A 24,874-nucleotide genomic window follows, 5' to 3' on the forward strand; every position below is an offset into this window, starting at 1 on the left:
TCACCCCCACCCCACACACACCACTACCACTACTACTACTAGTAGGAGCAACAGTAGTAGCAGCAGCAGTAGGAGGAGGAGTAGTAGTAGCAGTATTAGTAGTATATTGGTGGTGATGGTGGCGGTAGTAGGGGGAGGAGGAGTAGTAGTAGTAGTAAAAGCAGGAGCAGGAACAGGAGCAGCAACAGTAGTAGCAGCAGTAGCAGTAGTAGTAGTAGTAGCAGCAGCAACAGCACCAGTAGAAGTAGCGGTAGCAGCGGTAGCAGAAACAGTAGTAGCAGTAGCAGCAGTAGGAGTAGGAGTAGCAGCAGTAGTAGTAGTAGCAGCAGTAGTAGCAGTAGCAATAGCAGCACCAATAGCACCCGCAGTAGCAGCAACAATAGTAGTAGTAGCAGTAGTAGTAATAATAGTAACAGTAGTAGCAGCAATACTAAGAGCAACAGCAGCAGGAGGAGCAGTAGCAACAGGAGTAGGAGCAGCGGTCGCAGTAGCAGCAAGAGTAGAAGCAGGAGCAGTAGCAGCAGTATTAGCAATAGCAGTAGTAATAGCAGTAGCAGTAGAAACAGCAGTAACAGTATATATATTTTGTAGTAGTAGTAGTAGCAATAGGTGTCAATTTGGTTTCAACCCCAAATATCCACATGCATTAGATATGCTTTGTACAATCAAATGTATATTTTAAAATGTGTCATCCTTAAATTAATAATTCCTACTTAAATAAACTCGATAGGAATTTCTTAGGTTTTGTGTTTGTATCTTACATTTGGAAGACTTTTCAAGGTAATTAGGTACTCGGGTTTGATCTTAGAATGACGTTTCACCCCATACTAACGGTCAATCAGAGTGGACTATCCAAGTTTGGAGGATGGATTTTGGTGGCCAATAGAAGCAATATTTGGCTTTATCAAAGTTTGGATAAATAATAGGTAGCATTCCAGTATTGATATGGATCTTTTTAAGGCGTTGTCGCTCGCTAGTGGGTTGGTTTGATATTTCAGTGGTGAGACTTCAAGATACGGACTTTCTTCAGGAGTCTTTGGATAAAGTTCGAATAATTCAAGATAAACTTAGAGTGGCCTAGAGTAGGCAAAATTGCTATGCTGATTGTAGACATCATGCCTTGAGATTTGGTGTTGGTGATCCTATTTTTCTTTAAGTATCATCCATGAAAGGTGTGATGAGGTTTGGAAGAGGGGCAAGCTTAGCCCTAGGTATATTGGTCCATTTGAGATTCTTCGAACTGTTGGTAATATGACCTGTGAGTTGGATTTTTTCCTAGATTTGTCAGTTGTTCATCCAATTTTTCATATTTTTATGTTTTGCTGCTATATTCCTGATGAATTTTATGTCATTCATTAGGAGTCGGTTCAGTTAGATGAGTGGTTGTCTTTTGTTGAAGAGTCGGACTCCATTTTGGCTATGGATATGAGACGGTTGCGCTCTAGAATCATCCCTGTAGTTAAGGTTCAGTGGTGACATCGACTTGTAGATGAGGCTACTCTGGAGGTCGAGTCTAGTATGCATAATTCTTATCTCCAGCTCTTTGTTAATTTAGGTATTTCTTTGTCTTAGTTCGAGGACGAACTAGATTTTTAGTGGTGGATGATGTACAACCTGAAATTTGATGAAATATGTGAAGTTTGTGATTTTATGTGATTTGATTATTTTAACCCTCTTCATAGTTTAATTGTGGTATTTCTGAGGTGTGGGAGTGATTGGCATAGTTGTCGGTGCATTTTGGTAGCATTTATGTGATATTGTAGTTTTTGGTAGCTTCGAGAGCCTTATTTTGGACTTCTATGGTTATCTTTTGATCCATACAGTGAATAGATAAATGGACGCGTCAATAGATTCAGAACTTTGATTTTAGGGTGGTAACATATTTGGTGTGGTTTCGTGGCTTTTAAATATCATTTGGACACTCGATTTAAAAAATTGTGATTTTGGATTTTGGGGGTCAACTTTGTGAAAATGACGTTTTCTTCAAAATTCTGATATCACCATTGAGTCCGGAGCATTGAATTTAGTGTGGTTACATAGTTCATTTGTGTATATCGAACTTCGAATGAATCTCGAGTACCCCGTCGAAGTCTATTTTTTACTTAAAAATTTGGTGCACCGAAAAACAAAGGATAAAACTCATTTGAGGAACCCGATTTATGCCTAAAATGCCTGATAACTTGGTACAAGTGTAAATAGCCCCTTTTTACCTTATTTTTCTCATTCTTTCACCTTACCTCTTGAGAGTTAAATCCTAAAATAGTGTGAGATCTTAAAGGTGGAGCTTTTGGGTGATTGGGAAGCTAGATTAACGTCTAATTTTTTTTATTCTTTTATGGATCTAAGGTGAGATGAAATTTTTTCTTACTTTAATTCTTGATTTAATTCTCAAAACCCCAAAATTCTTAGGGCTTTTTCACTCATTTTGACTTGAACAATATTTTAATCTTATAATTATTAGTTTTTCATCAATTTAACCTTCAAAACAACTTCGATTCTTGATTTTAACATGAATTTTAAAGATATTACCCGGTAAAGCTTGAAAACAGTTTTTCTTCTATTTGAACATTGTTTTTTACTTGATTTGACTTGGGTTTTTAGCTGTAAATTCCTAAAAGTGTGGAAAATACGTTTTTGAAGTAACATTATGATTTTGCCCCTTTTTTTGAAAATTCATTTTGGGATCCGTTTTGACCCAAATCAAAAGTAGGCAATATGGATATTGTTAGCTTTGTTTTGATGCATAGATTCTATATTTCTTAGTTTTAGTTGAATTTGAGGTCGTTACATAAAGGATTAGCTAACATCACTTCAGTGCTAACGTGTTCAATGACCACTTTCTTATCTTTAACACTTTCTCTTATGGTTAAATACTTGATGTCGATATTCGCATTTGGGACTACCACTTTTTTAATTCTTAGACAAAAAGGTAGCATCTAAATTGTCATAATATACTTTTAATGACTTAGAGATAGAGTTGACAATTTCTCAGTCCAGAAATGAAACTCTTAAACCATACACCATATGAGGTAGCCTCAAAATAAAAAATGAACTCGGCCTCCATAGTAGAAGTAGTAATCAAAGTTTGTTTAGCACTCCTCCAAGATATATCTCCACTGTCTAACATGAAAATATTTCCAGAAGTTGATTTTTATGAATCAACACGACAAGCAAAGTCTAAATCAAAGTAGCCAATGATTTTCAAGTCATCTAATCGTTTGTTCATAAGCATGTAATATTTCATCCGTTGAAGATATCTTAATACTTTCTTTGCAGCTCTCAAGTGGTCAAGACCTGAATTACTCTGATATATTCCTAACATTCTAACGACAAATTCTATGTTAGGTCTTTTAAAACTTGACATTAACCTTTCAATCGCAAAATATATGGAATGTATTTTATTTGTTCCCTCTCAAGATCATTTTTCAGGCACTAATTCAAGTTGAACTTGTCACCCTTAACAATAGGAGCTACACTTGGTAAACAATCTTTCGTTTGAAATCTCTCTAAAATTTTATAGATATAGGATTCTTGAGATAAACCTAAGGTACCTTGATTCTATCTCGATGGATCTTAATGTTGATGACATAAGGCGCATCGCCCATGTCTTTCTTATCAAAACTTTTAGAGAGAAATTGTTTTACTTCGTGTATCATTCTCTTATCATTGGATGCTTCTGGTATATACATTAATCTATAATGTTCTTAACGAAGACGAATGAAGAGATAACATTGTGAAATTTCAAATACCATTGATTGGAAGCTTGTTTTGATCCACATATTGATTTCTTTAACTTACATACCAAGTACTCACCATCACTAGAGGAGAAGCCTTTAGGTTGGTTCATATAAACGTCTTCCTCTAGATCACCATTGAGAAATATGATTTTCACATCTATCTATTGCAATTCTAAGTCAAAATGGACTACTAATTCCAATATAATGTGCAAGGAATACCTTTTAGACACATGAGAAAAGGTCTTTGTGTAGTCAATTCCTTTCTTTTGAGAGAATTCTTTAACAAGAAGTCTTGTTTTTTATCTTTCAATGTTGCCTGATGAGTCTTTTTTAGTTTTAAATACCCACCTACATCTAATGTATTTTAAACCATTAGGTAACTCAATAAGATCCCACACTTCGTTAATTTTCATGAAATTTATCTCTTGTTTCATGGCATTGTACCACAATTTTGACTCTTTGTAATTTATGGCTTGTGGACTCAGTATCATTTTTAACTCCAATGTCAGATTCCTATAAATACACAACAAAGTCAGTAGAAATTGCTAATTTTATTTCTCTAGTAGATCTTCTCAAAGTTGCACCAATATTTTCCTGAGGATCATGTTGTTCAACTGGTTACTAAATAATTTTTGGAATCATTTGAACTTGATCTACATTAGCATTTTCAGCAGCTTGTGGATACTTATTGATTTGTTGTGCAACACCCAATTGAACTTGAGAGGTTTTATGTACGACAATCAATCGTTGAATTGAAGTTGAAGGTCGTTCTCTAATAGAAATAGTATTCCGAAACTTATCACTCTCATTAATTAAGTCATTCTCAAGAAATTTTGCATTTCTTGATTCCACATTCATAGTATTGTTAGATGGACAATAGAATCTGTATCTTTTAGAAATTTTGACGTATATAATAAAATATCCACTAAGGGGCCTAGGATCTAGCTTCTTTTCTTGTGGGTTGAAGCTTCTTGCTTCAGACGGACATCCCTATACGTGAATATGTGTTAAATTCAATTTTCAACCTTTGAACAACTCAAAAGGTGTCTTTAAGACAACTTTGGTTGCAACTCAATTTAATATATACACAACTTTCTTAAGAGATTTAATCCACAAGGACTTAGGTAGCTTAGAGCTACTTAACGTACTACACATCATGTCTAATAATGTTTGATTTCTTTTTTTGCTACACCATTTTGATCGGGAGAACTAGGCATGGTGTATTAGTCAACAATTCTATTTACTTGAAGAAATTTTGCATAAGGACCTTGTGTTTGTCCATCCTTAGTGTATCTACCATAGTACTCACCACCTCTATCAGTCCTCACAATCTTAATTTACTTTCCACATTATTTTTCTACTTCAGCCTTAAACACATTAAAGGCTTCTAATGCCTCACTTTTATTATGAAGCATGTAGAGATACATATATTGAGCAATCATTTATAAAAGTGATAAAGTATTTATGATCCTATGTATTCATATTTGGACAACATATATATGAATGTATGATTACTAATTTGGACAACTCCTCTTGACACCTTTCTTTGACTTATTTGTCTGCTTGTCTTTAATGCAGTAAACACAAGTTTCAAATTCAGTAAAATCTAAAGTACTAAGTATCTCATCATCTACTAATATCTTAGTTCTATCTAGGGAGATATGTCCCAATCTTCGATGCCATAAAATAAAGGAATCTTCATTCATAACTTATTGTTTAATGCTAGCTTGAACATGCTTAACATTATGAGAGGTGTCATTTTTCAAATCAAGAGAGAAAAGACCAACAGACAATTTATCATATTCAATAAATTTAGATTAATAAAATAGATTGAAATAACCTTCTAGAAAGAAATAGTATCCCAAAGGTACAAGTCTTGATACTAAAACTAAATTCCTAGAAAGGTTAGGAACATAAAAGGTATTTTCCAACTTTAAAATAAAATCACTATGAAGTACTCAAATGCATGTTCTAATAGCTTCTACACGCGACTGCATTTTATTTCCTGAATAGATGCTTCGCTCAGCTCCTACTGGCTTTCGCAAGTTTGTTAAATGCTACAAGAAATTCATAATATGGATTATAAAAGCAGCATCAATCCACCACATGTTATGATTAAAATTAATTATATTAGATTCATAACAAATAAGATAGATAAAAGTACCTTTCTTCTCAAGCCATCGTTGAAACTTAACACAATCCTTCTTTATATGCCCCTTCTTTCAATAGAAGTGACACTTAAATTCCTTCTTGATGTCAGATTCAAGTGGAGCCTTTCCTTTCAAACTTTTATTGGCTTGATGAAACTTTTATCCTTGAGTAGTCATGAATGCACTTTCTCCTGTCTCCATCAGCAATCGACCCTCCTCTTGAACATGCATGACCATAAGTTCATTAATAGACCATCTATCCTTATGTGTGTTATAGGAGATCTTAAAGGGGTAGTATTGTACATACAGAGTATTCAAAATATAGTGCACAAGAAAAGTTTCTGAAATTTCTACCTCAAGAGTCTTTAGTTGAGCTGCTAAGTCTCGTATTTTCATGATGTGCTCACACACAGCTCTCACATAGGTGAGCCTCATTGATGAAAATTCCATAATTAAGGTGCTGGCAAGTGCCTTATATGAAGTCTCAAATCGTTCATCAATAGCCTTTAGTAATGTCTTGACATTGTTATGTTGTTTGACAAAACCACGAATACCAGCAGAGATTTTGATCTTAATGAACATAACACTCAATTGGTTAGAGTACTCTCACTATTCATGAAGAGCAATATCAGCTTGTATGTTAATTTCATCAATATGTGATTCGCCTTTTTTGATAGCATAATCAATGTCCATGCACCCTAAGTTATGTAGAATTCTTTTCTTCTAGATCTTATATTTCTCACCATTCAATTCAAAAATATCACAAATATTAGAGAAATTTGCAGGTTGCATAACTACAAAAAATATACATACATACATGCTTAACAAATCTGAGGCAAATAGTATAAAATCAAATCTACTGACATAAAAATTATCCGTGGGCTAAATTTTTAATTCAATTAAACTCATTCGTTACAATAGAAATATCATTTACTAGCTTTTTTTCTTATGGGTTGAAGCTTCTTACTTCAAACGGGCATCCCTATACATGAATATGTGTTAAATTCAATTTTCAACCTTTGAACAACTCAAAAGGTGTCTTTAAGACAACTTTGGTTGCAACTCAATTTAATATATACACAACTTTCTTAAGAGATTTAATCCACAAGGACTTAGGTAGCTTAGAGCTACTTAACATACTACACACCATGTCCAATAATGTTTGATTTCTTCTTTTGCTACACCATTTTGATCGGGAGAACTAAGCATGGTGTATTGGTCAACAATCCTATTTACTTGAAGAAATTTTACATACGGACCTTGTGCTTGTCCATCCTTAGTGTTTCTACCATAGTACTCACCACCTCTATCAGTCCTCACAATCTTAATTTATTTTCCACATTATTTTTCTACTTCAGCCTTAAACACATTAAAGGCTTCTAATGCCTCACTTTTATATGAAGCAAGTAGAGATACATATATTGAGCAATCATCTATAAAAGTGATAAAGTATTTATGATCCTATGCATTCATATTGGGACAACATATATATGAATGTATGATTACTAATACGGTTATGATTACTAATACGGTTAAACTCCTCTTGGCACCTTTCTTTGACTTATTTGTCTGCTTATCTTTAATGCAGTCAACACAGATTTCAAATTCAGTAAAATCTAAAGTACTAAGTATCCCATCATCTACTAATATCTTAATTATATCTAGGGAGATATGTCCCAATCTCCGATGCCATAAAATAAAGGAATCTTCACTCATAACTTATTATTTAATGCTAGTTTGAACATGCTTAACATTATGAGAGGTGTCATTTTTCAAATCAAGAGAGAAAAGACCAGCAGACAATTTATCATATTCAATAAATTTTGATTAATAAAATAGATTGAAATAACCTTCTAGAAAGAAATAGTATCCCAAAGGTACAAGTCTTGACACTAAAACTAAATTCCTAGAAAAGTTACGAACATAAAAGGTCTTTTCCAACTTTAAAATAAAATCACTATGAAGTACTAAAATGCATGTTCTAATAGCTTCTACACGCGACTGCATCTTGTTTCCTGATTAGATGTTTCGCTCAGCTCCTACTGACTTCCGCAAGTTTATTAAATCCTACAAGAAATTCATAATATGGATTGTAGGAGCAGCATCAATCCACCACATGTTATGATTAAAATTAACCATATTAGATTCATAACAAACAAGATAGATAAAAGTACCTTTCTTCTCAAGTTATCATTGAAACTTAACGCAATCCTTCTTTATGTTCCCCTTCTTTCTATAGACGTAACACTTAAATTCCTGCTTGATGTCAGATTCAAGTGGAGCCTTTCCTTTCAACTTTTATTGGCTTAATGAAACTTTTATCCTTGAGTAGTCATGAATGCACTTTCTCCTGTCTCCATCAGCAATCGACCCTCCTCTTGAACATGCATGACCATAAGTTCATTAATAGACCATCCATCCTTATGTGTGTTATAGGAGATCTTAAAGGGGTAGTATTGTGCAGACAGAGTATTCAAAATACAGTGCACAAGAAAAGTTTCAGAAAGTTCAACCTCAAGAGTCTTTAGTTGAGCTGCTAAGTCTCGTATTTTCATGATGTGCTCACGCACAGCTCTCACATAGGTGAGCCTCATTGATGAAAATTCCATAATTAAGGTGCTGGCAAGTGTCTTATATGAAGTCTCAAATCGTTCATCAATAGCCTTTAGTAATGTCTTGACATTGTTATGTTGTTCGACAGAACCACGAATACCAGCAGAGATTTTGATCTTAATGAACATAACACTCAATCGATCAGAGTACTCTTATTATTCATGAAGAGCAATATCAGCTTGTGTGTTAATTTCATCAATATGTGATTCGCCTTTTTTGATAGCATAATCAATGTCCATGCACCCTAAGTGAAGTAGAATTCTTTTCTTCCAGATCTTATATTTCTCACCATTCAATTCAAAAATATCACAAATATTAGAGAAATTTGCAAGTTGCATAACTACAAAAAATATACATACATACATGCTTAACAAATCTGAGGCAAATAGTATAAAATCAAATCTACTGACATAAATATTACCCGTGGGCTAAATTTTTAATTCAATTAAACTCATTCGTTACAATAGAAATATCATTTACTAGCATGATATTCTATCTTTACGATAAAACTATTAAACTCTTATTCATAATTTCCGTGGGTAATTATGAAAAGTATTTTATATTTTATACTAATTAATTACGCACCCAATAATAAAGGTTCTTAAGCTATTATATCATGCATAATCAATTACAATTCTAATCTCTAAAATTTCTTTATGTTATTTTAATATTTTAAAAATTTATTTAATTAAAGATATTGTGGCTAATTTTTAATTAAACAACTATAGATCACTTAGACATTAGTCCTTATTTAATGTTTATAATTTTCTTATGTGATTCTAAATATAATATACAATTTTATTTTATCAAGAGTGTTGTGGCTAATACTTAATTGAATAAAACTATATGAATCACTAGAAATTAAATATAATATTATATTACTAAATATTATACAATAAAATTAAATATCATGTACTTAAATATTTTTCTTCAATATATTACGCAAAAGTAACAAAATATTATGCATACAATGAATAAAATAATGCAAGTACATAAATATATTCCATCTAATTAAGGACTTTGAAAAAAATCATGGAATTAAAAGCAATAGAATATGGCTATTTTAGGATCTTTTCTCTTCTTTTAAGAAAAAGACAACTTGTATATAAAAAGCATTAAATAGTTGTCTTTATCTACCAATTTAGTATAAAAAAACTGTTTTATTATTTTAGCCTAAGGAGTCGTTTGGTTTGGAAATAAGTTATGATGAGATAAGTTATATTGAGATTAGTTATATTGGATTATTTTTTATTGAGTGTTTGGTTTATTGTATTCAAAGTAATATGCATGTTATAATTTCTAAGAATAAATTAAGTGATTACAAAGATATCCTCCATCTTATTTAATTCTTTTTTATATAATTTCTTTTCAAACTTTAAATATTTATTTTTAAAAATAAAAATTTCATTTTATTTAGCTTAATTTTTTTTTATGTGCGTATTTTTATGATTATATCGTGTGTATTTTAAAAATAAAATTTTCATCTTATTTAGCTTTAATTTTTTTGTGTGTGTCTTTCTATGATTATGCCGTATGTGTTTTAAAAAAATCTTACTATATCTTATTTAGTTTGAAATAAAAACTTCCAACTTAAATTTGTTAAAGTAAAAGAGGATTTATTGTTTATTTCATTTAAACACATATCACTCATATAATATATTAAAATTTATTTTATATATACCATATCAATTTTCAAATGATTAAAAAACTATTTAATTTAAAATATGTAATTCAATAATGGTGTTGATATTTTTATGTGAGGCGGGTCAATGAAAGCGGATAATTGGAGCTAATGATGGAATAAGAATTTTAAATTTTAGATTTAATTTTTGATAAATTATTATATTATTAATAAGTTTTTAATGTAAATATAAAATTTATGTCAAAATTATTAAGTATTTAACTTTTATGAAAATTCATAATTAAAATACTAATATATATATGTGTGTGTGTGAAATGAAACCATAGGTTTTGAAGGTATTTTAGTCATTGTATAATTTTATATCAAAGAAAAATAGTTTTGGGATTGTTATCCCATCAATTAGGTGAATAACTTATTTCGAGATTAATTATTAATGTCGAGATAAGTTATCTCAAATATTTATAATCAAACGCGTGGTTCAAACTTTTATTTCGAGATTATCATTTATCCAAAAATTATTAACTTTAATATCACAAACCAAACCACCCCTAAGAGTTAGCCTAATAGACCCTCTCTTTCTACAACATTCACATAATCCATGTCGACATGTTGTCCTCAACCTTAAGATGGATCATTGGAATCAATTTCAACCCCATTACAGATCCATGCTATTATGACAACAAAAGTTTATAAGATACTAGAAAATCAATTGCTTAATAATTTCTAACATCAATATACAAAAGAAAACTCCAAAACAGATCTAAAAGTCGAGATCTGTAAACCACGAATTAGAAATTCTTTGCAAATTTCGAGCAACAACTAAGACTGAGATGAACCTAGCTCTGATATCAATGTGAGACATAACAGAGCAATAGTGCAACAGAAATAGAGAATCGACATACTTCCAGTTATTGTCGGAATTCGTCAGAGTGTTGGCGTCGTCAGAGTCCACTTTCCACTTCTGGTGAATTTTCTAATTACATAGAATATCTCACTATAGAGGGTGTGAGTTTAGAAAATATTTCTTATATTTAGAGACCAACCAAAATTTCTCTTTTATACTACTCGTCCATCAAAAGCAGTTGTCATGAAGTAATGAAAATTGGAAGGAAGTTACAGTGAAGCGGGTAGAATTGGTGTCAACCGGTTTGAAAGACACGGACCATTTCAAAAGTTCAAAATTTGAACTTCCAACACATTGTATTTTCATTTATAATATTTAATCAAACTTTGTTTTAATAAAATTGATATTATTCTACAAAGTCAGACACACCAGTTTTGGGTTCATTTATTTGCACTTAACGGAGGTTTGAATCTAAATGGTTCAAGCTTCAATTCATTAAGTACATTTATTTATTTTTTAAAAACTGTCACTTAATGTGTCTGAAATCCTCTGAATCAGTCAGATATGAAAAAGACTTTGAATACTATTCAGACTCTTTCTAAAACTAATATATTTCTTCAAAACTCAACCTTTGTTATTTTTCTCTCTATATACGTGTAAAATGAATTAAAATAACTTAATTTATTATCAAATAAATTATAATGCAATGGATTATAATACTAATAATTTACGTATTGAATTATTTATTTTCCTCTCTCATTTGACAATTATTTATTTTCCTCTCACTTTATTATTAAAAATATTGAACTATTCTAGTAATTCTAACTTACACCTCAAAACTCTCTCACTGTTGTAGTAATTCATTTTAAGATTACATCTTATCACAATAATTTTAAATCGACATATCTTTTTTTAATAATTTAGATAGTTCAATGATTATATTTAACATAATTTATTTATTTATATTTTTAAATATTTTAATTATCACTCAAATAATGTTTGTTGTTTAAGTTAATACTTTATTTAAATATTTTTTTCATATAATATAATATTTTATTACTTTTAAAATTTAAATTGCATATTTATTACAAATAAATAAATAAATTATATATATTCAGATGTTAAAAAAACAAACAGTCTTAATCATTCAATATTCAGATCTAGAAACAACATCTTAATCATTCAAACATCCATTCAGATTCAAGTGTCTCAATCTTAAAAAAAAATGAATGCACACTTGGTATACATATAAAACGCACGTACAATAAAACTAATATTTTTAAATAAAAATATAATGTAACACAACTCTATATTTAACTCCAATGACTTCATAACTTCTAAAGAAAAGTCAAAATATCTAAAATATGTGGTCAAACGCCTACCTAATTTCATGTGTATAACATTTATCATGTCAAGATTTGTACGTTTGTATAGCGTCCGAAATGCACCCGCACATGGAGAAAAACAATTCTTCAAATTTTTTGAATTAAATTTCACTTGTTCTTCAAGTTTTAAATAAAATTTGTCTAAAAATTAAATCTTCATTGTAAACACTTAATTTTTTATCAAACCTAATATTTTACGTTATTTTTAGTGTTTAATATATATATATATATATATATATTTTATTTATAGATCTAAATTAGATATTTCAATTTTATCTTATTTTTACAAGATTTGTTTTAATAGTTTTGAAAACTATAAAAATAAAGTCACATTTTAAATAAGTTTTTATTTTTATTATTATTATTTATTTATTTTTAAGAAAACAAGAAGAAAGGAAATTTTTTTAAAAAAATTATATTTTTATTTTCTTCTTTTAACTTTTAGTAAATAATCTAATGATAGTAGTATTTTTCAATCATATTTCTAAGACTAGTTATTTAACTTATTTTGTATTTTATTAGTTTTAAATAGCTTTTATTATTTTTATTTTATTTAAAATATTAATTAAAAAACGAAAAAAACTATCCTAATCCACCCACTTTCCCTAACTCCCACGTCTCTCAACCAAACTTTCCCCACGTTCCATCCACTTTCCCCTAACCCCCACGTCTCTCAACCAAACTTTCCCCACGTTCCATTTTTCCTGGAACACAAACACACGACAACACTCTCCTGTATATATAAACTAAACTAGATAGATATGCCCGTGCTTTTCATATACCCGTGCTTTGCATGAGCCCAACGATGAAAGTATATGTATTCTTCATACGTTTGCCTCAAACGATGAATACAAATAACGAAAATTTACAATTTAATAGATGGGTTATACTGGACACAACAATAATTTAAATAAAATGTGAAGATTCTGGTTAGGGAGGAACTCGTATACAAGAAGGCTTTCCGGTCCTAAGCAGCTGCATCCTAATAACCGTACCAAATTTTTGTGCTCAACGCCACTAATAATGTTAACCTCGTTATAAAAATCTGCAGCTCTGCATTTGTTGTTGAAAAACAGCCTTTTGACAGTGTCTCTCTGCCATCTGCCAAAACACTATGCAACAAATTGCGCCTTCGACATAGTTTAATGTGAATATTTCTGGTATTGCATTACAACCTTCAACATATTGATTGCACTAACTTCATCCATTACGTACCCTTATAAACCGTGCCAAATCCACCTTGCCCAAGCTTGTTGGCCTCATCAAATGACCCTGCGGCTTTGTTAAGTGTCGAATACTTGAAGTTCAAGCTAATGTCATGAAAACCGTGCCAAATCCACCTTGCCTAAGCTTGTGGGCCTCATCAAATGACCTTGTGGCTTTGTTAAGGGTCGAATACTTGAAGTTCAAGCTGATGTCATGAAAGCATATAACATACCAGCTAGGTCTTTTATACAGGGATAGGAGTTTTCTCTAGGCTTTCTTTCCCAGTGGATGTCATCTTTCAGAGTCTTGAAGTATTCATTGTAATCTTTCTCTGGAGGAGGGTTTTCTAGATCCACCGTGTATGGCTCACTAAATGGAATTACACTTTTAACCTGTCAGAGGAAGCAGCGAGATTATGTACACACACATTCATATATATTTATCACTTCTTCCTTTTTTTTTTTTCCAGTGAGATCAGATCGCTAAGAATTGTTTGGCAGGCCTAAAGCCAGAGACTGTCTTGACTTTCATGGGAGCTATTTAAGTGTTTTGTGTATCAATTTGCAGCTAGAGACATGGTACAGGTTTTTGTTACAGGGTGGATAACAAACAGAAGAACACAGTACTACTTTGCGAGAATCTAATAAAATTCACATAGCAGTTAATTTATCTAAAATTAATTGGCTTTACATAGTCTACATGAAATGAAACACACACGGCTACTACTATTTGTCCGCGCCTCCAGACCCATTACATTTTATCTGCCTCCCATCCATATTAATTTAGACGCATGAATTTGAAAAGCTGAAAATATGGAAATGTTGCCTAAAATGATGGCTATCCAGAAAAAGATACCTTCAAGGCGCCATAATTTGGTAACCAAACTTTGTTTTAAAGATACTAAGGATCAAGAGAAGGTAGTAATACAACATATTTCTTGTCAGACAAATATAACTTTGCAGAGAGCACGGAAACAACAGGAACAAGCACATATTTGTCATATTGTAATGACAAGCATCACCTCAAATGTATTGTCACATGCATAGGGGCTTTTCAGAGCTGCCACACATATTCGAGCAACCTCTTCACAGAATATCTTCCCCTGTACATATCAGATATAAATGTTCTCATGAGAAATTATCAACATTATTATGCGAAGTGATCTTCAGCTCGACTTTATGGAAAATATAAAAAGAATGATACAGGCTCCACAAGACTATAAATCAGAAAACAACTCTCTAACTTCTAACCAAATACCATGAAATTACACAGGCTCCACAAGGCTTTATAAATCAGAAAATAAATTTCTAATTTCCGAGCTAATATCGTGATATTGTCTCCTTGATCGAAAATGAGATCAGCTCCTGCAGGCTCCTCAGTTAAGGCACACAAGGCCTGACTATCGTATATGGTATCCCAGATTCTCGAATCTCATCCTCCCTGGCACAAAACTTTATCTGTGTGAGCATAGGGATGCAAATAGTATAATACTCAAGGTAGAAAGAGTTAAATATCTTACCTCAGTCAGTACTAATAACAGAATGCTCATTGTAAAACAAGATGTAAGCTGTTATCAGATGACATGTATAGGTAGCAACGCATGCCAAAAAGAAGGCTCTTATCTCCTACATCTTTTAGAGAAAAGTAATTACGAAAGGGTCCTATCTCCTACTTAATTATCTATTATATACTTTGTACATGGTCATAATTTTATAACCTCCAACTGTGGTAACACTTGATAAAAACACCAGCTAAAAATACATGCAACTTTGGTTAACTTGGGAGATGTTGCAAACTAACTATTTCTATGTTCAATAGGTGAATACTGGAGTGGAAACATCATCCATCTCAACAGCCATTTAACATAATAAAGACATATTACTCAAAAGATGACGTTCCCATTTTATTATGATCAACTGCAAGCTCTAGATTTGGGACTTCATCCAGACCATTAAGCATTTCTTTTGGTGAATAAGCTTTCTAACCATTACTCATTAACAAGGAATTTATCCTCATCTGGAAAGAAGTAGGAAAACTCAAAGTACAAACCTTTAATTTGAATTTCAGAATGAAGCCCAATTTCTTGTTCAATCGCACACTGGAGGTTGTTTGCTTAAATCATTGTATGCATTTAACTCGGAATCAGCTAACTTTTCCTCTTAACACTCAGTCAGTTTTTCCTGCTCAGGTTGTGGTGTTTTTGGAGCCATTGGGTCAGTACTTAAGCTGTCCCCTACGAAATCGTCCTGCAATGATTTTGCTTCTAGAAGATGATCTGCGGCAGATTTTGGAGTTGGATACTCCCTTTTCATCTTCAACACAAAATTGGTTGCGCTGAGACAAAAAAAACGATGGAGATGAGGACAGATCCAAAAAAAGGTCTAAGATAATCTATTGTGTTTACATGTTTATAACTACGTCAATGAATTTTGAGACAAAAATAAGAACATACAACAGAGAAAGGAAGAGAGATGAATATTGAGCAATCATTTAAACCTAATCAAAATAATAATACAACAGATTCACGAAAATTCTAATAACAAAATACATCACTGAATTAGGTTAGAGAAGAAGTAATCAAGCAACACACCTGAGAATTTAATGCTCTTGTTGTTGTTTGGATCCATAATTGGAGAGCTTGGGGAAGAAGAGAGAGAGAGACAACGGGAAAGATCTGGAAGGAAAGGGAAAGCTTGTGGTTTGGCTAAAAAAATAAACTTATCATTTTACCCTTGAAAATGAGTATATTAACGATATTGCCATTGGTTGTTCCCCTGTTCCCCCTTCCATATAGTAGTAACACAACATACATGGACAACGTGAAAAAAAAAAAGAGACCAAAACGCTTGAAAAAAGATGAATACAAAAAGAAAGAGAGGACATACGAAAATCAACAAAAAGATACTCTACTACATATACCAAATCCAAAAAAAATAATTTTTAGCCATCTCACATTCCAGAAAAAAATAACAAACAATTAATCCCTTCAAGTTTTGAGGTTTTATTCAACACTTCGAGTTCGTGGCTTTTGAAAGTTAGCTATTGAAGAAATTATGTTTTGCAAGAGATAATTCTCAATCTTTTGTTATTGTATAATTTCATGCCATGATGAATGATACATAATTTCAATATTACAAAGTTGTGCATATTTTAGATGTGTTAACTGATTATTCCTTTATGACGTTATACTATGAAGTACATTCATAATCTTATTTAATTAAATCTAAAGTAGAGTTTTTTGGTATAGTAGATCGTGTTTGCTTTCACATTCGAAGTTGTAGTGTTTGTCCAATGTCAAGCAAAATATTTGCTATGTAATATTTCAACAAAAGTTTATCTACGCTTGTAGCATTAGTGCTTAGTCATATTTTAGTTGCTGCTTTACAAGATTTTAATTTAAGGTATTATTGAAGTAAATTAATATTATTTACTATACATGTTAAATACTTGGGATGTATTCGAATACTGCATGGGGATTTTATACTACTAATACTCATTATTGGATTTTTAATGGAGACGGAATCTAATCTTCAAATATAATATTTAGTATTATTCACCAAAAAATGATATTTAATATTTGAAATATTTGATACAACATTTGTGACTTTGTGTTGTTTTGTGTGTTTAAGCAACTTAATTCTTTGTTTTATCCATTTTTGGTTAGTTACTAGTACTAGCACTAGTTACGTCAAGAACAATATACAACATATTACCTAGATTGAGATGATAAAATTATATATATATATATGTGTGTGTGTGTGTGCGCGCGCGCGCGCGCATGGAGTATCGTAAAAGGCTTAAGTTGCTTCAGCTTTTATTCTTAATGTATTGTTTATTCGAATTTGAACAAAAGAGACATAAAATATTGTGTTGCAACATTAAAAACTGTGTCACTAAATCAAATCGACAATACATAAAAATATTAAAAAGTTACTTTGTTCTTAATTTATTAACGCAAGTGAAAGTTAACAACGAAGTTGGAAAGCCCTGCTACCGACCACTCATTATAATAAAATTAACATACAATTTTAAAACCGATCTAATTGGGACGGATAAATTTTTAAACATGTTAGAATCTTGCTTAGACTTGGAAAAAATGGGAACAATCCATAAATACCACAAAGGCACGAGAAATATACCAAAACTTGTGGTAAGGCCGAAAAGTACTACTATCGGTAAGTCACGCATCAATACAGTTTTAAATATATTCAAAAAATAAATAAAAGCAAGATAGAAGTTACTTTTACGCTAATAAATACCACGGGATTTTAAGTCAGATGCAAGTCATTAAAGCGACTGTGCTAGAACCACGGGATTCAAGGGGTGCCTCACACCTTTTCCTCAGTCAACAGAATTCCTTATCTAGATTTCTAGTTTACAGACCACTAATAAAGAGTTATTTCCTTTTGAACAGGGATTCAATAAGGTGACTTGGAACACCCAAACTCAATTTCAAGTGGCGACTCTATAAATAAAATAATCCCTATTTAAAACGTCACTTTAATTGGAAAAATCCATTTTCTCTAAAACCAAATCCCTAGCGGGGTTCGGGATAGTAAAAATAGGGGTGTGACACTCATTGATAGATCCAAATCCGAAGTCGAAGCTGAAGCCGAGCCGAGCGAATAACGACGACGACGGCGCGAGGCACCTCATTTTTCTTGCCTCACTATCCAAGTAGAGATGTGTTTCTCATTATAAACACATGAAAGCTTCTTTCTCCTGCCAATGTGGGAGAATTTAGTAAATTTTCCTATTTGAGCATACTTTCTATTTTAGTGTGGACTCAATTTTCCTCTACTATTTTTTCTCCATTCTTCATTCTCCATTCACACATACACCTTGAACCCAATAATCCCCTACATGAATGGGGAATGGCTATCTTTTGAAAATTTTATGGACAAGGCATGTGATCATTTAGCAAAGACTGATTGCATCTGGATAAGTGGATTTCCCTTTGAACTTTCCGTAGTGAACATGCATCGGATGCACTCGATCAATCGGTAGATTTGATATCCTTCAACCGTCGAGCTTTAATGTACACCTAGACAACACATGTCATACAACTAGCTTTTTACCATTTATGGTTCTCACGATTTTGTTCTTTTCAGCCATGAACACGTCCTGATTTCATGAAATCTTAGAGAATATGCCTTTAATAACATTCTCCTTGAAGCAACTTCTACTTCGCCCTCACATGGGTGATTTCTAAACGTTCAATCCTGTAGATTAAACTATTTGATCAAATCTGCCAAATTTAGATAATCATTAAAAGACTTTACACCATAAGTCTTATCCTCGTTTACTAAACATTGTCTACATCATGAGAATGAGTTGGGTATATTGACAATGTTGAACCTGCCAAACACAACTTTGTTTGATCTCTTTGAACCTAGCTCTTGAGATCTTCAGTCAGCTAGGTAGAGTTACTGTCATGCTAACTTTTCCTAATCCTTAAACTCATTCCCATAGATGTCCCCTCAACTCCTTCTCTAAATACGCCTTTTGTAAGTAGATCCGACACATTAACCTTTGACTTCACATAGTCAACAGTGATAATTTCACTAGAGAGAAGTTCTCTAACGATATTATGTCTCCTTCTTATATAACGAGATTTACCATTGTACATCATGCTCCCTGCCCTACCTATTGTCGTTTGGCTATCGCAGTGTATACATACTAGTGCCACTGGTTTGGTTCAATAAGGAATATCTTCCAAGAAATTTCGAAGCCATTCTGCTTCTTCGCCGGCTTTATCCAATGCAATAAATTCAGATTCCATTGTGGTACGAGCAATCCATGTCTGTTTAGATGATTTCTAAGATACCACTCCTCCATCGATGGTAAATACATATCCACTCATAGATTTTACTTTATTCGATCCGGTCATCCAATTTGCATCACTATTTCCTTCAAGTACCGCGGGATACTTATTATAATGCAAAGCATAGTCTTAAGTGTATTTAAGATATCCCAAAACTCTTTTTATTTCCATTCAATGAGTTTTGTTGGGATTACTCGTGTACCAACTCAACTTACAAATAGCGCATGCTATGTCTGAATGTGTACAATTTATTATATATATTAAACATCCCAATACTCTTGCGTACTCCAATTGTGAGACACTTTCACCTTCATTCTTTCGAAGTGTGAAGCTCACATCTAATGGAGTCTGGGCAATTCCAAATTCCAAATATACTTGAATTAATCAAGTACCTTTTTGATGAAATGAAACTGCGACAATGCCAACCCTTGTGGAGTTCTATGGATTTTTATTCCTAAGATCACATCCGCAACTCCAAGGTCTTTCATATCAAATTTGTTCTCAAGCATACGTTTTGTAGCATTTATGTTCGAAATGTCTCTACTGATGATCAACATATTATCCACATACAAACAAACAATGACTTGGTGATTTAGAGTGTCTTTAATGTAAACATATTTATCACATTCATTAATCTTGAACCCATTTGCCAACATGGTTTGGTCAAACTTCGCATTCCATTGTTTAGGTGCTTATTTTAGTCCATAAAGTGACTTAACAGATTTAGACACCTTATTTTCTTTTCCTGGAACCACAAAACCCTTAGGCTGTTCCATGTAAATTTCTTCCTCCAATTCTCCATTTAGGAATGTTGTTTTCACATCCATTTGATGGATTTCAAGATCATATACTACCGCCAAGGCAATTAATATCCGAATTGACGCTATCTTTGTTACTGGCGATTATGTATCAAAGTAATCAAGGAATTCTTTCTATTTGAAGCCTTTTACTACAAGTCTTGCCTTGTATTTTTCAATAGTACCATCAACTTTTAATTTCCTTTTGAAGATCCATTTAGAACCTAAAGGTTTATTTTCTGGAGGAAGATCAACCAACTCCCACATATAGTTGCTAAAGATTGAATCAATCTCACTATTGACTGCTTCTTTTCAAAAAGATGAGTTCGAAGACGCTACTGCTTCTTTAAATGTTTGAGTTTCATTTTCTAAGAGAAATGTTACAAAATCCGATCCAAACAAAGTTGATGATCTTTGACGTGTACTACGTCTTGGATTTTCATCATTATGTACATCCTCACTTGGTTCATCTCGAGATCGTTTAGACCCTCCACTAGACTGTTCATGTCTAGTTTTGTACGAATAAATGTGTTCAAAGAATTCATCATTATCTAATTCAATTGTCGTATTTTCATTGATATCCGGATGTTTGGATTTATGAACCAAAAACTGACATGCTTTACTACTCTTAGCATATGAACACACAATCCACTATCTTAGGTCCTATCCTTACTCTTTTAGTTATAGAAACTTGGACTTTCGCCAGACACCCCTACACTTTAAAATATTTCAAGTTGGGTTTCCTTTTTTTTCATTTTTCATAAGGAATTAATTGTGTCTTACTATGGGGAACTCTATTGAGTATTCTGTTAGCTGTAAGGATAGCCTCCCCCTACAAGATTTGCAGTAAACCTAAACTTATAAGTAAGACATTCATCATTTTCTTCAAGGTTCGGTTTTTTATTTCCACAACTCCATTAGATTGAGGTGAATACGGGGTCATAGTGTGATGAATAATTCCATTCTCTACGCATATTTGTGCAAAGGGAGATTCATAGTCTCCGCCCCAATCACTTTTATCATTTTGATCTTTTTCTCTAACTGATCTTCAACTTCTGTTTTATATTGCCTAAATGCATATATTGCTTCATCCTTACTATTTAGAAAATAGACATAACAATATATAGTTCAATAGTCAATAAAAGTTATAAAATACTTTTTCCCACCACGAGATGGTGTTGACTTCATATCACAAATGTCAGTGTGGATTAAGTCTAAGGGATTGGAATTTCTTTCAACGGACTTATACGGATGCTTAGCATACTTTGATTCTACACACGTTTGACATTTTGATTTATTGCACTCAAAGTTTGGAAAAACTTCTAAGTTAATCAGTTTTCGCAATGTTTTGTAATTGATATGTCCTAATCATTCATGCCACAAATCATAAGACTCAAGAAAGTAAGAAGAAACTGAACTTTTATTGATTTCAACATTTATTAAATTCATTTTGAATAGGCCCTCATGAGGTAACCTTTTCCTACATACACTTCTCCTTTACTAAGTACAATTTTTCTTAAACAAAAACACATTTGATTTCATGCTTGTTAAGAAGTGATACAGAAATCAAGTTCTTTCGTAACTTTGATATATAAGGACATTGTTCAAAGTCAAAACTTTGTCTGATGTCATTTTCAGCCAGACTTTTCCTGTTCTTTCAACTTTAGTAGTTGCGGAGTTGGTCATGTATATCTTCTCTTTCCCTTGAGCCGGAGCAAAAATAGCAAATAACTCCTTATTAGCACAAACATGGTGGGTGGCATCGAAATTCATCCACCATTCTCAAGGATTTCCCACCAAGTTGCATTCGAACAGCATGGCACACAAATCATCCGTTTCTTTCTTGGACTCAGCCATATTTTCCTGGTCCTTTCTTTTTCCTTTCTTTGGGGTACGACAATCCGTAGACTTGTGGCCAATCTTGCCACAGTTAAAGTATTTTTCCTTGAATTTCTTCTTGAGTTGATTGCTTTCATGTCCAGCCTTCTTCTGCTTTTTGGAGTTGTTTTGATCATCTTCTATAATATTTGCTCCACTTATTGCAGAATTTTCCTTCGGCCTTCTTTCTGTGGCTTTATTATCTTCTTCAATGTGCAGTCTTATTATAAGATCTTTGACTGACATCTCCTTTCACTTGTGTTTCAAGTAGTTCTTGAAGTCCTTTCATATATGTGGTAACTTCTCAATAATTATCGCGACTTGAAACGTCTTATTCACGATCAAACCTATAATTAAGTTCATGTGAACATTAAGAATATTTTTAATATATTTAACTAAGGTTTTAATCAAAATCATACCTTCTGCGAGGAAATCGTAGATGATTACTTGCAGTTCTTGGATTTGCGATACAATAGACTTGCTGTCAATTATTTTAAACTTTGGTTTCCGCATTCTCAGTCTTATACTTTCTTTTTAGCGCCCCCCACAACTCTTTTGTCATTTTCGTCCCACTATATATATTGTATAGTTCATCTTGGAGGCCATTCAGAATGTAATTCCTGCATAGGAAATCTAAGTGTTTCCAAGCCTCCACAATGACAAATCGCTCTTGGTCAAAGGTTCCCTCGGGCACCTCTGAGCTTCTTCAAATATGAACCTTTGAAGACAAAGAGTTGTAAGGTAGAATAATATTTTCCACTCCCACCTTTTGAAGTCAACACCCGTAAATCTTTTGGGTTTCTTCGCTGGTGCCATTGCCGGCAGAGCATTCGTACAACTCGTTGTGGCAACACTAGTTGCTGCCACAGTCCTTGTAGCATCATGCACTTGACTATCAGTAGTCATTTTCATGTCACAACAAGATAGTAACTTTAGTATATCAAAATACTATTAATAAAGTTGCAGCAACTTTAAACACCTTTTGTTTCTAGTTTAACGATGAAGTTTTATGACTTCCAATCGTCAACCGAGTGATCTTTAACTTGTGATGAAGATTTTATGTCTTCAAATCACTAGTTAAGCTCAAACGGAGTAGAAAGCTTAAAGCTTTAATCACCAGAAACCAAGCAATACAGATTCTAAGTTATTTCCTTATGATTGTTAAATTCAATATTTTTGGGTACAACAAAATCTGTATTTTATGTACTATACACTTCAACCAAGTTCAAGACCAAAGCTTTGTCAAGAACAACTTTGAAGTATCAACACCTTCAACACAAGATCAAAAGTGATCTATCCAAGAAGTGTGTTATTATTTCAGAAATAAATTGAAACAGAAATTTAAAGTCAAGTCCTCCGAATTCACGGAGTGTTCTTAAATAAATAATTCCCCCCAAGTACCCAAGGTTATGGAATTTTCCTCCCAGGATAAAATGGCTTTCAATCCAACAATAGTGGTACCTCAAATTATTGGATTCGTGGAACTCACTCAACGTCTAATGATCATAATGAGTTTTTGTAGAGAAGAAGAGTGTTTTTGCTGTCAAAAATAATGTTAATACCTAAGGAATATGTCAGGTATTTATAACCTTAAAGTGTCATTTCGAAAAGGAAGCATTTGTTCTGGAAAAAGGCACTTTTTCAGTACAATCACATCACCTACGCGCAGTTTGTGCTGGAACTGCGCCCGATCTGCGGTCGCAGTGACATTGTCAAATTCCAATAGCTATCTATGCTACACCTGCATTGGATCTGTGGCCGCAGGTCGCTAGGTGCACACGCAGGTCACTTATTTACGCGAAATAGTGTGCCTTTTACCTCGAAGGGTCGCATCCCTTCGAGGTGCATTGTGCATGCGTTTGCATGGCGTCCGAAATACGCCCGCACGTGGAGAAAAATAATTCTTCAGATTTTTTGGATTAAATTTCACTTGTTCTTCAAGTTTTAAATAAAATTTGTCTAAAAAATAAATCTCATCGATTGATCATTTTTCAAATTCAAATCCAAATCTAAATCTGAATCCAAATTCGAAGACGAAGTTGAGCGAGCGACAACAACAACGACGCGAGGCACCTCATTGTTCTTGCCTCACTATCCAAGTGGAGATGTGTTTCTCATTATAAATACATGAAAGCTTCTTTCTACCATCAATTCGAGGTGCATTGTGCATGCATTTGCGTGGCGTCCGAAATGCGCCCGCACATGGAGAAAAACAATTCTTCAGATATTTTGGATTAAATTTCACTTGTTCTTCAAGTTTCAAATAAAATTTGTCTAAGACATAGATCTCATCGATCGTTTTTCTAAGCCAAAATTGAGTGAGTGACGACGACGACGGCGCGAGGCACCTCATTGTTCTTTCCTCACTGTTCAAGTGGAGATGTGTTTCTCATTATAAACACATGAAAGCTTCTTTCTCCCACCAATGTGGGAGAATTTAGTAAACTTTTCTATTTGGGCACACTTTCCATTTTAGTGTGGACTCAATTTTTCTCCACTATTTTTCTTTCATTTTCCATTCACACATACACCTTGAATCCAACAACAACAACAAAGAGAAACAAAAGTCTATTAAAACTATCTTAACAGATAGTACCAAACCAATATTACTACAACATAATACTACCAAGTACAAGTGATCTACCTAAAACAACTTATACCAACAAGAACCAAGAACAAGAAGGTGTATTGCTCAAGAGTTAGAAATAAACATCAAATACGATATTTATCTAGACAAAATTTAAAGTTTGGTATTTTCGCCGTCTCAAAATAGTTGACATGTATAAGTTTTGGACAAT

The 24,874-nt window shown here is 32.8% G+C and overlaps 2 protein-coding genes across 2 annotated transcripts; both read right to left on the reverse strand.

Moving 5' to 3' along the window:
• Positions 1-13,579, reverse strand: LOC124885308 (mucin-2-like). Its single transcript, XM_047401542.1, has 3 exons — positions 13,571-13,579; positions 13,362-13,483; positions 1-430 (listed from the first exon to the last, which is right to left on the reverse strand). Exons 1-3 carry the CDS (start codon positions 13,577-13,579, stop codon positions 1-3), a joined length of 561 nt encoding a protein of 186 aa, XP_047257498.1.
• On the reverse strand, positions 13,162-22,982 carry LOC107851119. Its single transcript, XM_047401543.1, has 5 exons — positions 22,843-22,982; positions 15,742-15,911; positions 14,904-15,007; positions 14,599-14,679; positions 13,162-13,969 (listed from the first exon to the last, which is right to left on the reverse strand). The coding sequence occupies exons 1-5, from the start codon at positions 22,980-22,982 to the stop codon at positions 13,778-13,780; spliced, it is 687 nt and encodes a 228-aa protein (XP_047257499.1). The 3' UTR covers positions 13,162-13,777.
• Positions 22,983-24,874: the final 1,892 nt, after the last annotated feature.

This window comes from Capsicum annuum, chromosome 12, assembly GCF_002878395.1.
Source record: "Capsicum annuum cultivar UCD-10X-F1 chromosome 12, UCD10Xv1.1, whole genome shotgun sequence".
Lineage (NCBI taxonomy): Eukaryota > Viridiplantae > Streptophyta > Magnoliopsida > Solanales > Solanaceae > Capsicum > Capsicum annuum.